This window comes from Neomonachus schauinslandi, chromosome 10 (genome assembly GCF_002201575.2).
Source record: "Neomonachus schauinslandi chromosome 10, ASM220157v2, whole genome shotgun sequence".
Classification (NCBI taxonomy): Eukaryota; Metazoa; Chordata; class Mammalia; order Carnivora; family Phocidae; genus Neomonachus; species Neomonachus schauinslandi.
Window position 1 is genome coordinate 6,723,947 of NC_058412.1, and position 16,073 is coordinate 6,740,019.

At 51.7% G+C, this 16,073-nt stretch overlaps 1 protein-coding gene across 5 annotated transcripts in view; it reads left to right on the forward strand.

Moving 5' to 3' along the window:
- ASAP2 (ArfGAP with SH3 domain, ankyrin repeat and PH domain 2) overlaps positions 1-16,073 on the forward strand; it is a 111,309-nt gene that overhangs the window by 78,283 nt on the left and 16,953 nt on the right. For all 5 annotated transcript variants that reach the window (XM_021697683.2, XM_044918623.1, XM_044918624.1 and 2 more), the window contains 5 exons: positions 5,417-5,511; positions 10,933-11,122; positions 12,462-12,547; positions 14,483-14,598; positions 15,459-15,526. In XM_021697683.2, the coding sequence (XP_021553358.2) occupies positions 5,417-5,511; positions 10,933-11,122; positions 12,462-12,547; positions 14,483-14,598; positions 15,459-15,526 (555 nt within the window). The remainder of the gene's footprint in view (positions 1-5,416; positions 5,512-10,932; positions 11,123-12,461; positions 12,548-14,482; positions 14,599-15,458; positions 15,527-16,073) is intronic.

Sequence of the window (16,073 nt, forward strand, 5' to 3'; positions counted from 1 at the left end):
GGTAACACACCCTCATATGGGGAGTTTGCCTCACAAACAGCGGTCCTCAGTGACTTCAGAAACAGAGTAGTAAAATGATTCAGAAGTGATGAGTTTTGACTGTTACTTTGTTTTTAATATAATTTGTGTAACTGTGAGTTTATATAATGTAGTTTTACTAATGGCAATCATGAGCTGGTAGGAGCCTGACCCCAGCACATCTGTTACACCTGCTTAAATGTGTCTCAAAACCTCAACTGATGGTCTTCATGAGACTCTTGCCCACTAAACAGGAAAAGGCCAAGGAAGGTGGAAGGGAAGATGTTTACATCTCAGTGAAATGATGAGGTGGCTTCTGATACTGGGTTCGAATCTTGGTCTCTCTCTCCCAGGGCCTCTGTCAGCAAATGTTCCCAGGAGTTTGTTTGGCCAGCTGTTAGCCCTGATGGAGCCGTCAGGCAGAGCCTGCTTATTTAATATCTGCAGGTATTTCTAGACCCTGACCTCTGCCGTAGTTCCAGACTCTCCCTCATGGTTACAGAAAAACAGAGGGATGGGGCACCTGGGTGGCTCAGTCGGTCAAGCATCTGCCCTCAGCTCAGGTCATGATCCCAGGGTCTGGGATCAAACCCCACATTGGGCTCCTGCTGAGCGGGGAGTCTGCTTCTACCTCTCCCTCTGCCACTCCTCCTGCTTGTGCTTAATCTGTCTCTCTCTGTCAAATAAATAAAGAAAACCTTAAAAAAAGAAAAAAGAAAAACAGAGGGAAAAGGGCCCCGAATTTTGCGAGGTTCACTCCCACCCTCCGCTTGCCCCTCAACTCTGCCTATGTGGTTGCTCACTGGAGGTGGGCATCTCCCCAACTCCACCCACTGCGTACCAGGACAGTGGGCCCGACATCCTATCCTGAACCCTTACTGTGCAGCTGAGAAGTCAAGTGCTGCATGGACAGCGTGTGTTGGGTTAGGATTCATTTATAAAACATGAGTTCAAGCCCTTTTTTGAAAGATTTTATTTACGTATTTTTTAGCCGAAATCAAGAGTTGGACACTTAACCGACGGAGCCAGCCAGGTGCCCCTATGAAGTCAAGCCTTTCTAAAGTATCCAGGTTCTTTTGTTCTGTGTAGACAGTTGGATGCTTGCACAGAGGATCTGCTGAAGGCTTGACACATAGATGTCTCTGTGTGTGTGTTTAGAATTATGTCTGGCACATCGTAAGCACTGTGAAGGATTAGCTCTCCTTATTTTCCAAGATGACTTTAAATCCTTTCGGAAGAATGATCCACATGTCCTTGTGTGTGAATCCACAGGGAGATTCCACTCTGGTTGTCTGCTCCGTGCATGAACCTTTAGGATGCGCAGAGCGGTGACCTCAGGGTGTTTGGTTGAGTTGTTCATCATGGTATGTGTTCTTGTGCAGCAAATGTTGATTAAACTTCTTTGCACCCTATTAAGAGGGTGAACTGGAAAGTAACTTCCCAGCGTCTCCGTGGGAATGTCCTGGGCAAAACTGCTTTACAGGCTCAGTGATTCTCTGTCCTTGAGGTGAATCAGTCCTAGAGCTCGTATCTCAGGGAGGTGTGCTGTGATGAGTGGGGATTTTCATTCTCCGGCTGGCATGGTGCTCCTAAACAGATGCTCGCCACGTAGAATGTCGCTCCTGTTCTCCCATATGGCCTCACCATGTTCTTCATGATAAAAATTTTTTTGCTTAATTCCGTGAGTTATTTTCTGGTCTCAGGTTTGCCCACAGTTCCCTTGGATGGTATGCTGTGGCAATGTCACCATTTCCTTTTTTTATATATTTTGGGTTCAGAGCATGCTTGGTTTCCATATTAACTGAGTGGATTTCAACGGCATCCGTGAAGGTGGCTGGTTAGCAGTTATCTTTTCTTCCCTCCACCTGCTTTTAGAATCATGTCTTATTCAGCAGAGAGAAACTGGGTATGTGAAGGTACTAATTAGTTCTAGGAAGTCATGTCATTTGAACTGATACTCTAGCACACACTGCTTGGTATCCTTAAATTTTAAAGCAAACCTGCTTTCAGAAATCTCCTGGTAAACATAGATTTGGGGAAGGTAAACTTTCTCCCTAACATAGGTCATCATTTCAGCGTTGATTTTCATTTCATATGTAAAACAGTACCATTGGTACTAATGTCCTTGTATCATATGATCCATTTGACATCATATGACCTTTGAAATTAATAAAGGAAAATTTGATATTATGAAATTGAAATGGGATCAGTAATTTTAAAATCTTTTCCATCAAATTGAAGAGCAGGGTCAGGAAGCTCAGGAGCACATATTGCTGACTCAGGCCTGTGCTCCCTGACTTTGTCCTGCCTCCCTTCTCAAGAGGTTGTTAACAAGCTGTCCAGTGGAGAGGCGGCCCGCTGACCGCCCGGTCTGAAGGAGAGCACGTGGAGAGGGAGGCCCGTGGAGACTGACAGCTACCTTACAGTTGGAAGCGCTGTTTCACCTGGCACTGAATGAAAGCCACTCCTTTTTTGGAGGTCAGAATTGCGAGCTCACAGCATTTCTTGGCTCTGCCTGCTGGGGTCCAGTGCCCTCACTTCCCTGGGCCTTTACCCATTTGAACATTAACGGTGTGTCATGCCCTCTGGCCTTCCATGCTGCTGGGATGGGAGCGGCCCAAAAGTCTGCTTTGTTGCTGAGAGAAGCCAGATTGGTTGACCAGGTTCACACGTGAGGTAACAACAGCCCCCAGGCTCCGGACAGGAGGAGCCCACCACCCCCAGTGTGGCATTCTGTGGGTACAGCTGGGCTAAGGCCCTCTCTCAGGGAAGTTCTTTCTCTCATTTGTCCATTCCTCCCGTTGAGGGGCATAAAAACAGGGAAAAATGTCAGAAGAGTAGATCTCCCTCCACCTGGAAACATGAAAACGAGTAGGAGGTTTTCCACATCCTCACCCCAAACTCTAAACACAATTTCCAGATAACCTCTAAGGCCTCTCTCTGGCTCCGTGGACCCTGCACGGGTAGGTGCTACAGATCTGCAGGAATGTGGGACTCCCAAGTCCCCGTGCTCAGGTGCTTCCATGCAGTGAGGGGGAGGCATGCAGGGTTCCCCGCAAGGCAAGTGGGGTAAAGCGGGCGTCTTGACCAGGCAGCTGCCCTGCTGATGTACACCTGCTGTCTCCTCACTCATTGTGCTCAGCACAGACTTCTTTCCCAGCCCTCAGCACCGGGCATCTCTTTCTGTCAACATCCCTCTCGTTAGACTGAGCTCTCTCCAAGCAGGGTCGTGTCTCATGCTCAGCGCCCAGCATGCCTAAGGACTCGGTGGGCGTTTGCGGACTGAATAGGGGCTAGCATTTGCTTTGCTGAGTGATGTGGCACTTCAGACCCTCCTAGATCTGATCTGACCCTGTGTCTGCTCGGTGTCGCCCTCAAAGTCCTCTGGGAGTGTTGGGGGCTGCTTCCCACCAGGCTTCCTGCTTCCTTGGCTCCTGCCCACGAGGCCTGCTGGGACCCACATTTTCTTGACATGACCCTGCAGCCTCCATCTGCAAATGCTTTGCTTTTGTTGATGATTCTAAAGGAGTTCTCTGCAGGCTGAAATATTCGCTGGAACTTGGCAAAACTGTGAGGAGGCACATTTCTCTGCATTGGACGAGTGTGACGCATGGATATGGTGGCTCCCTGGACCAGCTGTCCCCTGGTAAACGAGCCAAGTCCAAGCAGAAGGGAGGCAACTTTCTGATTCCCAGGGAATTCTCCTCCTCACGCCCCCTCCCATCTGCCTACCACAGACTCGGAGGCATGTGGGCCCCTCGCACACAGAGGGGTGCTGTGGCTTTTCTGTCACTTACCTTCTGAGAACGATGGTGCTTGGCAAGGGGACGACGGTGTCCACATTATAGTGAAAGATGGGTTGTGAGAGCATGGCTGGCTCTAAACAGGGGTCTGATCCCGAGGTTCAGTCCTGGATCTGTCACTGACGATCCGAAAAATCCATTGTAGGCGTTGACTCCTTGGTACGTCGGTACTGTCAGCTGACATGGTTGACCATCAGCCTCATTCTTGGGGAAACGGCGGTGAGGCCCTGGGGTTTTGTCACCTGACAATGGCTTGAGGCCACCAGGCCAGGGCTAGGGACCCAGGTGGGGTCGGTTAGTGCTTGGTGCTTCAGGCCATCTAGGATGCCTTGTTCACTTACCAAGGACGGTAAAATTAGGAAGGCTCATCACGAAGTTATAAGCTGACGCATGTCCCCTGTCCTTCGGCCTCCCTCACAATCCCATTTCACTGTGTCATGTTACTTGCCACCAGAAGGTTCGACCTCATCTAACTCAGATCCCTTTGGCCGCTCCTTCCAGTCTGCTGCCTCGGAAAGAGAAGAGGCTGCTCAAGCAGCAGCCTTACCTCCCAGAACCTCTGTGGTTACCCTGTGTCCACGTCACTCCTCGAGAGTAGAAGTAGCAGAGCCCCCCCCGCCCCCCCGCTCCCCATTGTGCCATTTTCAACACGGAAGTTAAAATACCTCCTCTCTCCAAAGCCCTGTGCTAGGTGCTCCCACTCGGTTTTGTTTCATTAAACATGGAAGAAGCTAATCTCGGTCAGGTGCTGGGCTGGATGCTGGGACATGATGATTAAACCCCTGCTTTTAAGTAGCTCCTGATCACTCAGAGTTTGTGTATCCATTCAGGAGATGCCAGTCACCATACCGTCAGGGTAGCTGGTCTAAGACAAGCCGTGACCTTTATCTTCCTATCTGCTGCATCGAGCATAGTGCCAAGAATTCAATAAGCGTTAACTAAAATGTGTTCATTTAATTTTTGACAAATAAAAAGGTTGATTGTCGAGTGGGGACCTTACATTTGGAACAAATACATTTTTAGTGCTTCAGTTTATAGAACGCTTTCACCTAAATTGCCCCAATTTATTATTATTACAACCCAGCAAGGCAGGTGTCATCCCCATTTTACTGACGAAAAATCGAAACTCAGGGAAACTGACTTGTGTGTGGTCACAAAACCAGAAAATTGAACCGTGATTTAATCCCAAGTCTTGGCTTCCTGGCCCAGCACCCACTCCACTGTATCAGAGACACCTCCTTGCTGGCGTAAATAGATCTTATTAGATCCATTTCACTTGGAGCCTGAGCTTTTGGGGGCGTGGGTAAGGAGGAAAACTGACGTTGGACCAGGTTACTGCTTCTTCCTGTCCATCTAGGTACTCTATCCAGGGGACATTTTATGAGAACATTTCTCTCTAATAGACGTGCTGCTGCTTATCTCTGGTTTTATGGGTACCTTTGGGGTTTGAGTTTTGTCCATCTTTATTAACGGCAAGCCACTTTATTGCTCTATTTCTTAGTGGCCATTAAATAAATCATCAGATGCATGAGTAGTGTGTAGCAGTGGAATGGATTAATAATTGAGTACCCTGAAATAGACTTCTGTTTTTGCAGCTTGCCAAGAATATTGGGAATGCAGGCTTTAATGAGATTATGGAGTGTTGCCTTCCAGCTGAAGACTCGGTCAAACCCAACCCGGGCAGTGACATGTAAGTATGAAACTGGCTGTTCTCGTTTTCTGAGCAAAGATTGGCCTTGTACCTGAGCCCCGAGAGACAGGAGAATAACAAGCTTGGGGTATCTCAGTGGTGCTTCTTTAGGGAATAAATCAGCCTGGGTGTTTTTGTGTAAGTCACCTTTTTGGGTATCCAAATAAAAATTTGGTGTGGCTGGTTTTCTTAGGAAGAAACCACAGGAAGGCAGCTTTGGCCGATGCTCTCTGTCTGGGAAGGAGGACAGCGAGTGTCGCCCTTGCTGGTGGTGTGTGGGTACCCCCTCGCTTCTGCCTCAGGGGTCTTCTCTCTCCCCTTCTCTCCGCATAAATTCTCAGCCACTGGGAGGGTTAGTTGTCATAGATACATGACTACGTATCATTTTCTTTCCCAGGGTCCTTGCAAATGTGGAGTGTGTTTCCTTCAACAAGAGTTTTTTTGGTTTTGTTTTACTGTTGACACAAAACCTGACCGAGAAGCTTTTGTGCCTCATGGTGCATCTGCTGGCCTGATGAAGCAGAGCTTATAGGAGATTTTCCTGCCAGTCTTATCAAACAAAGCATAAATCACCCAGATCACACTGGTCGTTGAGAGGGAGAGGTGGATGGAAGGGCAGCAGGTCAGGGCAGCGGCTGGCCCGTCTGCTCCAGGCGGCTGGGGGCTGGTCACTGCTCTGTTGTGATGCAGAGTGGGGCAGACGGAAGGAAGGAAGGTGTCTGCAGGGCAGTGAGGACACAGCACCTGCATTCGAGTGGTGAGTCTGGATCCAAGTGTTCCAGCAGGAGAGGAGGAAATGAGAAAAATGTGATAAGAGAGAGTAGGAAAATTCATTTACAGAGACAGCACTGCCTTTGGAAGAAGCTTGGGAGGGAATTGATGGCAGAGGTCCTCCCGAAGGACATTGGGTGAGGACAGTGAACTGTGCTTGAAGAGAGCTTTGACACATGGGAGGCCGTGTACAGGCCTGTAGCGGAAGCTGAGAGCTTCGGTGTTTGTAGCCCGTTTGTTGGGATGTGTCTTTGGGAAGCTGAGATTGTAGGATCTGTGTTCTTTTGCATCAAGGTGAGGTAACTCCATGTAGTAAGACAGCATAGACATCTAAGGGCATGAACCCAGCCTGTGGCCATCAGGTATCAGGTATCTGAGATGAGCGTTTGGTTGGTGTTGGATTAGAGTTGATTCATGATGGAGTCCTGTAGCAAATGTTTGTGCTGTAGCAGTTCTGTGAGATTGGACACCAGGCACGAGGCTGTTGTCCTCTCTGGATGAAGATCTGAGTTCCAAATCTGTATTCTTACCCAGCCCTGGAAATCCAGCCCTTCCTTGATGGTGGGACCTGGCAGGCTTGCTAGCTTCTCAGAGCCCTCTTCTCTAACATAAGCAGGGGATCACACTCCACTGCTCACAGAGCCGTCGGGCTGATCATCAGTGGGATGGTGAGGTGACGCATGCACTTTGGTGGTGTTGGCAACTCTGCTCGCCATGGGTGTGGGTAGTAGAGGCAATGTGAGTGCTACACACTGATCCCACAGACCCCGGAAACTTAGGGTCCTTGCAATTTAGGTTTCAACTAGAGAGTTACCCAGAGGTGAGCCAGCTTTTCCTAGGGTAGCTAAAAGATCCTGTTGAGTAAAGGAAACTCCATGGTCTGGTATGGCACATTTATTTAGTCTAATTAATACCTGCACTCAAAGAGAAGGTACCAGTCTCCTGAAATGCTGTAACGTTGATCAGTTTTGAACAAAGCATATGATAAATAATTTCTTCCAAGTACCAGGGGTCCTTTATAAAAAGCAGAGAATTTGTTTATTCTGGGGCTAGATGATTCTAAAAAATGAGCACTATCTGCTTCGAATCCTTCAATATAAACATATTGTCTGCGTTTAGACACCCCCCCAACCTTGGCACAAATGAAAAGGAAGTTTAGCCCTCCCCCTCCCCCCCCAAAAATGAGGGTGGATGGCCAGTGTGATGGCAAAATGCCGCCTGCTTTCATACCTGCTCAGGTGAAATTAACTGCTGGGCTCTCTGCTCCCATAGCATTTGGCTCGGTTTTAAAACCTTTCATCCCACTTTCTACCATACCGGAGTATCGATACCCATTTCTTTAATAAATTGCATCTTCCTAACTTTCGTATTTTCTGCCACAACATGTTGCTTGTGATGGTTCAGTACATATTTAATCAATCAACGAGTCAAAGATAAAGTCCCAGCTCTGTGGCTACTTAAATAAGCTGATACTTCACTTGCACATGAGAAGGAATGTACTGTTGCTGGCTTTATCTCAGCAGAACACACCATCTGCAGATAAATCTGTTGAAAGGGAAGCTGAAGACCCTCTAGTGGCCTGTGAATCAGATTTTGGATTTCGGGGGGTTATGCAGAGAGAGAAATAGGTGGAGGGGGGAAGCAGGCAGATTAATGTCTGCTTACGGAGGCTCACTGCTCCTCCTGTGATTCAGGACCCTTACACAGGCCCATCCTTCAGAAGTACAAGAAACCTGTCCTAAACACGTGCCAAAAGCGTTGTCAGTTCACTGCTTTTCTCCAAAAAGCAAGAGGTGGGGAGGGGATGGCGCCGGCAGAGTGAACTTCCCCCACAAAGCCGTGGAGCGTGGTGGTGCCTAAAGCAGGTCTGTTCTTGGACTTGTGTAGGAATGACCTTCAGGGGACGCAGAGCCCTGGACAGATGAATAATACATTAAAAAACAAGTAAAGGGGCCAGTATCTCTCTAGCTCCTTCCAAGGGAGGCAGGGGAGGTCACCTTGGTGATTGTCCTGCAAGGATTATTGAAACTCCCTAAAACTTGAAAGCCGTCTAGTCCAACCACCCATCATAGGAGACCTACAGAATTTGAATCGTTGTCAGATAGAGCACACCGTCAAGCCCAGAAGGTCACTGAGCAGTTCTCTGTGCGCCACACTGTGCTAGGAGGCCCCCTCAGGGAACTTGCCCGCTGCGTGAGGGAACAGAATCTTATGTCCCTCCATAGACTTCAGTTTACTTCTCCGTAAGGGTTTGTGAGGCGACACACATAAATTGGTTAGCACAGTTCACGCAGTCTGCGTTTTACAAACACCCGGGCCGTGGATGTCTTAGGTCAGGTCGTCAGCAGTGAGGAGTGAAGCCCCTGCTACCCTCTCGGACAGAGCCTGGAGTTGGCCTGCTCGCTCCCGGCCCTGGGGCACTGCAGCCCGGGCCCTGGGGTGCTGGCCGGAGGGGCTCGGTGACTGGTGGCGACAGCAGAGGTGGTTGGCACAGCCCTGGCTGACAGCAGGATGGGAGGGAGCAGTGCCTGAGCTGAGAAGAGCTGACCAGGTTCCACTTGGCACTACGAGCCCCTTGGTTCCATGCTGGTGTTTCTAGAATGCTGGGCCAGACGCCTGAATGTGCTCTCTCATATAACCTGCAGCAGCCCTGTGAGCAGGTGGGGTCGCCGGAAGGGCTTGCCCACAGTGCCCTCGACAGGCGGAGCGGGTCTGAGCAGCCATCTGACCTTGAGCCCGGGCGCTCTGAGCCGACCACCAGGCCCTGGCTGTTCCTTCAGCCTCCCCTGCCCAGCTTTTTGAAATTGCAGGGCACTTCACTTTCCAGAAAGAGTAGTTTCCAGAAGGGAGCCAAGGGCATTGATCCTGTGGTGCTATTCTCCCTGTGTCTCTGTACGTCTGTTGGCTAAAGTTAAGTTTTTGTATTGTCGGTGGAATTTTGTTTTCTCTGACATGCTTTTTTTTCACAGCTTTATTGAAATATAATTCACATACCATACAGTTCACCCATTTAAATGTAAATTCAGTATTGTTCAGCATGTTCACAGAGTGTGCATCCATCACCACAATTTTATTTTACTTTAAAGATTTTGTCTATTTGAGAGAGAGAGCGAGAGAGCACAAGCCGGGGGGGGGGGGGGGGGCAGAGGCAGAGGGAGAAGCAGACTCCCCGCCGAGCAGGGAGCCCGATGCGGGACTCCATCCCAGGACCCCGAGATCATGACCCTAGCTGAGGGCAGACACTTAACCGACTGAGCCACCCAGGCGCCCCATCACTACAATTTTAGAACATTTTCATCCCCCCAAAACAAAACCCCGCACCTGTTAACCGGCACCGCCCCCCCCCCCCCCCCCCCAGGCCCTGCTAATCCACCTTGTGTCTCCACAGATTGGCCTCTTCTGGGCATCCTGTTTACGCAGGATCATAGAGTGTGTGGCCTCGTGTGGCTTCTTTGACTTCGAGTAATGTTTTCAGGGCTCATCCATGCTGCAGCCTGTGTTGGTACTTTGTTCCCTTGTCTGGCTGTGTGGAGAGACCACATTTTGTTTGTCCATTCATCAGCTGATGGGTTTCTGGGTTGCTTCCTGACACTTCTCACCTGGTGGCCACAGGGAACTTAGCATTATTCACTGTGCCTCTCAAAAATCCTGTCCACGTCTTTTATTCCGCGGTAACTTGTTAAGGCCATTGGAGTAAAATACGGAGAGTCCTCCTGACACAGGAACTACTGTTTTTCTTGCTCTCTATCTTTGAAGTTCATCAGCAAGTTCTAGGGTCCCAAAAGGACCTACCGCGTGTCCTGCAAATGTCAGTTCACCTACTTGTCACAGTTCCACGAGGGTGTGGGGTACACACTTGCACAGATAAGACTTGGGGCCTCCAGGGATAGGATGCTTGTCCCAGACACACCATCAGTGTGGTGGGGACAGGATTTGAACCCATGCTGCCTTTGGCTTCTCAGAGTTGCCACCACTCCGTGCTCTGTGGGGAGGTAGAGTCTGCGAACACTGTGCCACAGGAAGGCCAGAAAATGGAGCGCAGAGACTGCCAGTTTGTTCTGGTTCATCAGACATATGGTGCATGCTTTTCCTGCCAGGCGCGGTGCCCATGACTGAGGAGATAGCATCTTCACCTTTGCGGAGGGCCTCCCAGTCTGCCTGACCTGGCCAGCTACCGTTGGCCCCTGAGTAAGGCCCAGGCACCCTGCCCCGGGCCTTGAGGCCTCTTGGGTTGGAAACTAGAAGATGTCAGTGCTTCTTTTTTTTTTTTTTTAAATGCTTTATTTATGTATTCATGAGAGTCAGAGAGAGAGAGAGAGGCAGAGGCAGAGGGAGAAGCAGGCTCCCCGCCTAGCAGGGAGCCCGATGCAGGACTCGATCCCAGAACCCCGGGATCATGACCTGAGCCGAAGGCAGACGCTTAACCATCTGAGCCACCCAGGCGCCCCAGATGTCAGTGCTTCTTAAAAGGGCTCTAGGTGTTACTGGACGTAGACGCTGCATGGTCACACAGCGGCCCCCTTCCTACACCCCAGCGCTTCCTACAAGGAGGGTGTGGGCAGGACTTTTCAAAATTGTTCCAGAATGAAGGTTAGATATGTTTGAATAGAGGCCCTTAATCGTTTACAAGGCAATTATGCTTGATTTCAGGAATGCCAGAAAGGACTACATTACTGCCAAGTACATCGAGAGGAAATATGCAAGGAAAAGGCATGCGGATAATGCAGCAAAACTTCACAGCCTTTGTGAGGCTGTCAAAACAAGAGATATTTTTGGATTACTCCAAGCCTATGCTGACGGTGTGGATCTTACAGAAAAAATCCCACTGGCCAACGGACATGTAAGGGTGTGGTCTGCTCCTTTTAAAGAAAGAAAAGAAAGTGGGGGGTGGGGAAGTGGCAAGGCAGTATAATCAGAAATGCTGAAAAAGTAGTATAGTTCTCTGAAAGAAGATAGCATTGAGTTCTGGGGAAGAAATTGGTGCTTTATTCTTAAGCCAAAAATAGAATGCCAGCCCTGGAAGGAAAGGCCAGTCCCCGGGGGAAGGGAGCATCTTCTCAGGAACCCGAGCAACCCGAGAGAGGTCCTGTCTCTGGTGAGCAGGGATCCAAACTTTCAGTAGCAGCTGCTGGGGCCGCCCTGGGAAGGAGAGCCCCCCAGCCTGCTCCCTCCCCTGTGCCCTCCTCCCTGAGGGAAGGGGAGAAGAGAGACATCCCCCAGTTTTCTGGGAGAACCTTGTTGAGAGGGTGAGGTCTAAAGGTGGGGTGGGATCTTCCTGTCAGGATCGAGTCCACAGGAAACCGGTTACCAGTGTCAAGGGTTGGCATATATCCTAATACTCGTCCATGGGTGCCCTCGTGACACACACAACACATTCCCTTGAAACCTCACTGTCATGATGAAGGCGCAGGGTGCTGGCTGTTAACGCTTAGCAGCCCGAGCACACATTATATGGAGCCTGATATTCCGTGTTTAAGAGAGAGAAAAGTCAAGCCCCGGTGGCCCAGGGCAGAGCATGCTCAGCTCAGAGCTGTGTCGCGGCCAGAGGACAGGGGGGTGGCCCTGGCTGGCTGGACAGGTGGAGGGGGGCACCTCCCTCTTCGCCTCATGTTCCCTGTTGCATGGATATTTCCTTTGCCTCCGGCTCTCTTGCCCACCCACCTGCCTGAGACAACCACCATCTGGTCTGTCCTCCCCCACCTGCCAGAACTCACGTTCAGAAAAGGCAGTGGTGTCAGGTGTCCCCTAGTATAAACTGAAGGCAGTCTGGGCATTAGCACTGATGGCCCTATCCGTAAGTATAGAATGAAAACCGTGAACACCGGTATCAGAGACTGCATACAAGAGGCCTGGGGAACCTTCCTGGTGTCTTTGAACAAAAGGGCCCCCCCTTACATGTTGTTGGTGCAGGGATAGGGACCTAGAGATTGGGGGACTCTGAGATGAAACCCCTGAATTTCTTATTACTTCCTGTGGAGGAAGGAAGACCAGTCTCCAAATTGCAGGTTGCCAAGGGCAGAGTTTCCCCAGGAGACTGAAGGGGCCATATATCTTAGAGATTAATGTTTTGAAAGAAAGAATATAAGGCTTTCAGAAGAGAGAGACACGATTTCACTCACATTGGACAGAAAACTGAATGCTCCTCTTGGAATTCTGCAATGTTTCTGTTTGGTCTTCAGGAGCCAGATGAAACTGCCCTCCATCTTGCAGTCAGATCGGTGGACCGGACTTCTCTCCACATTGTAGACTTTTTAGTTCAGAACAGGTAGGTGTTCTAAAATTAGGGGAGCGTTTTGTTTTGTTCCTTGGTGTTTCCAAGGAAGGATCAGGTTCCTGCCTCATTATGTGGCCAAGGTGCTGGGATTTTCCCAGGCCTGAACACAAACCGTGGGACCGGAAAAAACCGCCAGGAGTGGGGTATTCCAGCATAGTCCCAAAAAAGCCCTAGAGTGTGAGGACAGAGACCCTTCTTGGTATCTGCAAGACCCATCTTCTAGCGTCTGGGACTCAGGAGATACCAGATCAATACATCTGAATTCTGGGCCCTGGAGGGCAGACTGTCTGTGAATCCCACCACTCTGTGTGCACAGAGCCGTCCCCACGCTTGTCCCTCGAGTGTCTCACTAGACCCAGGCAGGTGCCCTGAGCAGTGGGGAGAGTAAAAGGGACACATAAAAGATCCATACTTGGGCCACCCGCCTAAGCTGAGATTGTAAACCGCATCACTGGGTTGTGGGCATTTTGTTTGGTTTGAAAAGTTGTTTCTGTTTTTTTTTTTTTAAAGATTTTTTTAATTTATTTATTTGACAGAGAGAGAGATAGCGAGAGAGGGAACACAAGCCGGGGGAGTGGGAGAGGGAGAAGCAGGCTTCCCGTGGAGCAGGGAGCCCGATGCGGGCCTCGATCCCAGGACCCCGGGATCATGACCTGAGCCGAAGGCAGACGCTTAACGACTGAGCCACCCAGGCACCCTGTTTCTGTTTTTTAATTAGAAGTTTCCTTTAAAGAATGTGTGTGCCGCTTACCCGGGCTCCACGGTCCTGTTGTTTGGTGCATCGCCCGCCTGGGGCAGCAGGCCAACCATGAAGACCCGTCACAGTGTACCTTAACTCCCTGATCATGTGTGTGGAGGGGGAGGTGCTGGTCAAAAGCCCCTGAAATTGCCCCAAACGGAGTGGAAAATTCCACCGTGCAAAAGCAAGGTCATATTTTGCCTTTCGGCCTTTCCCTGCTGTTCCTGGGGGGGCAAGAAATGGCCAGAGGTAGAGCAGCTGGGGGCAGGTCAGCAGTTTGCGGCACTCAGTGGAAGCCGCGCTCTGTTGGAGCCGGAATGCCCACCCAGCGCCTCGCGTGTCACAGTGGCTCCGTGGACAGTGGATGAGACAGCTCGGGGACGCCAGTCCTCCTCAGCGTAGTCTCTTGGAGCGTGAGAAGGGAAATCCTGATTTCTTCCAGCGTGGAAGGAGGGCAGCAGGAAGAGGGGAGAGACCAGAAGATGAGGCTCATTTGCACCCTGAAAGTGTAGCAGGTTCTGTCTCTATGAGAGCTGCCCCCCATCCGTCCTCCCAGGGCCCACAGAGCCCCCTCCCTGTCCCTCCTGCTCAGGACAGCCGTGTTTCTGGGCTGCCTCCGCCAGTGGGCTGGGTGGCTTTGTCGGAGGAGTGCAGCAGTCTGGTCTTGTTTTGCGCTAGAAGGACTTTCGAAATCTCACGATTGCCGCTTTGGCTGTTTTGGGGGCAGCCCGGGGCCCGCAGACGCAGAGGCATTTGCACATTCTGGGCTTTGGAAAGGTGGCTCTTTCGCTTCCTGTCAACAGTGTCAACAATATGAGGAGAAAAGGCTCCCCCGTCCTTCTGTGGGACAGGATGGCGAGTCACACCGGCTTCCTGAGGCCCACACCCTTCAGCCTCCGGGCGCTGATGGAGAAGTGGGAGGGATGCCGTGGTTCGTGGTTCAGGGCGGCCCTGGAGGAGGCAGCCAGCACCCCCCACCCCCGCAGCAGCCGCACGGGCACCTCGCTCTGGCCTTCCCTGCCGCTGTCGCCGGGTCCTGCCGGCCTCAGCCCGAGCGCCTCACCCGCCCCGTCCCGGCAGCGCCGAATGCCCTGCGCGCTGATTCCATGGCCTGCCCTGCTCATGGGCCCAGGCCCCGGCCTGCGACTCACCCGTCTCTCCCTCCCTCTGCCCCTGTTGTTGGTCAGCGGGAACCTGGACAAACAGACGGGGAAAGGCAGCACCGCCTTGCACTACTGCTGCCTGACGGACAACGCCGAGTGCCTCAAGCTCCTCCTACGCGGGAAGGCCTCCATCGAGACCGGTGAGGCCCCGGGCCCGGCTGTGCGCAGGCCCCGCGCTGCTGCGGGGAAGGGTCCAGGTGCTGGGCTCCTGTCGGCCAAGGGGACCCAAGTCCCGCCCTCAGGCGGGGGGCCTCTCCTCCCGTGTCTGTCAGCGGTTTCCCGCCATCCGGGACGTAGGCCTTGCGTCACGGGCAGGCACCGTATGGTTGTGAGAGGCAGAGCGCAGGCTCTGCAGATGCCGCTCGTGCTGAGGTGAACTTGAACAAGGCTTGGGGCATCTTGTCCCCCTCCTCAGAACCCCCAGCCAGGATCAGGCTTAACCCCTTCCCGGCTCTGGGTGGAAGGTTTACGGGGCGGTGGGGAGTCAACGAGTCTCCTCCTCGGGGGACCCTGAGCTCCTGGGCCTTCATCCCTCCCTCTGCCAGGGGACCCTGATGCACTGGCAGCTGCCTGAGGGCAGGCAGCCGTGATGGCATTGTGAGGAAGTGTTTTTCAAGAACCATTGAACAGAGAGCAAAGAGAACAGAAAGGAGGCACACACCTGCTTGAGCCAAGTTTCTTTCTTTCTTTCTTTCTTTTTAATTAATAACCAAACCTTGTTGATGGAGGCTTATTTGGAAGAAAATACAGAATTTCAGATTTACAGACTGCTGAGAAGGAGGTCGGTTAGCGCAGTCTTTAAAATCTCGCCGACCACACGCTGCTGCAGTTCTGTAGGACTGGAAGACCAGTCAGCCTCCCTGCTCCACGCTGTGCATCTCATTAGTCATGCTCAGTGTCACTTGGTGCTGCCTCCCTGTATCTTCTTTTAACTGCCTCTTGATATCAGACCTTTGCTTGTTTTTGCCGTAACGCCTCCTTGTGTTGCCCTGCCTTTTAGCCAACGAGTCCGGAGAGACGCCACTGGACATCGCCAAACGCCTCAGGCACGAGCACTGCGAGGAGCTGGTGAGTCTCCCTCCGGCGCGGACGGAGTGAAGGCCCCCTGCCGGGGCCGGGGAGGGGCCCTGCCCTCTGGGAGGGGGGTCTTCCCACATTTGGACCCTAGAGGGGACAACCAGGAGAAAGTGTACTCGGGGAGTCTTTTGAGAGGAGGGGACCACCCCCCTCGTAGTGACACTTGGAATACAAGTCGGAATTTGCTGGTTGGACACATGGCGTCACCTGGGGCAAGTGGAGCAGAGATCGGGAGGCCGCCGCAGCTCTGGCCCTTCTCTCGAGTCTGTGAACCGCTAGCTCTTCCCCTTGCGGCAGCATCCCCAGCTGGTGTGCGTATTCTGTTCCCCAGCCCCAAGTCATTTGGATTGTTCCGCACCGTCTTTTCCTGTCCTGTTCTAGAAGAGGCAGTGCGGCCAGCAGACAGAGCCCACAGGGTCAGGCAGCGTAGGGGCTCCCACCGTGACCTGGGGAAGTCACGCCAATGCCAACTCTCCCGCTGTCTCCTTATTCGTAAGGTGGAGTCCGTTACACCAGTTTACAAGGTTGTTGCAAGAAT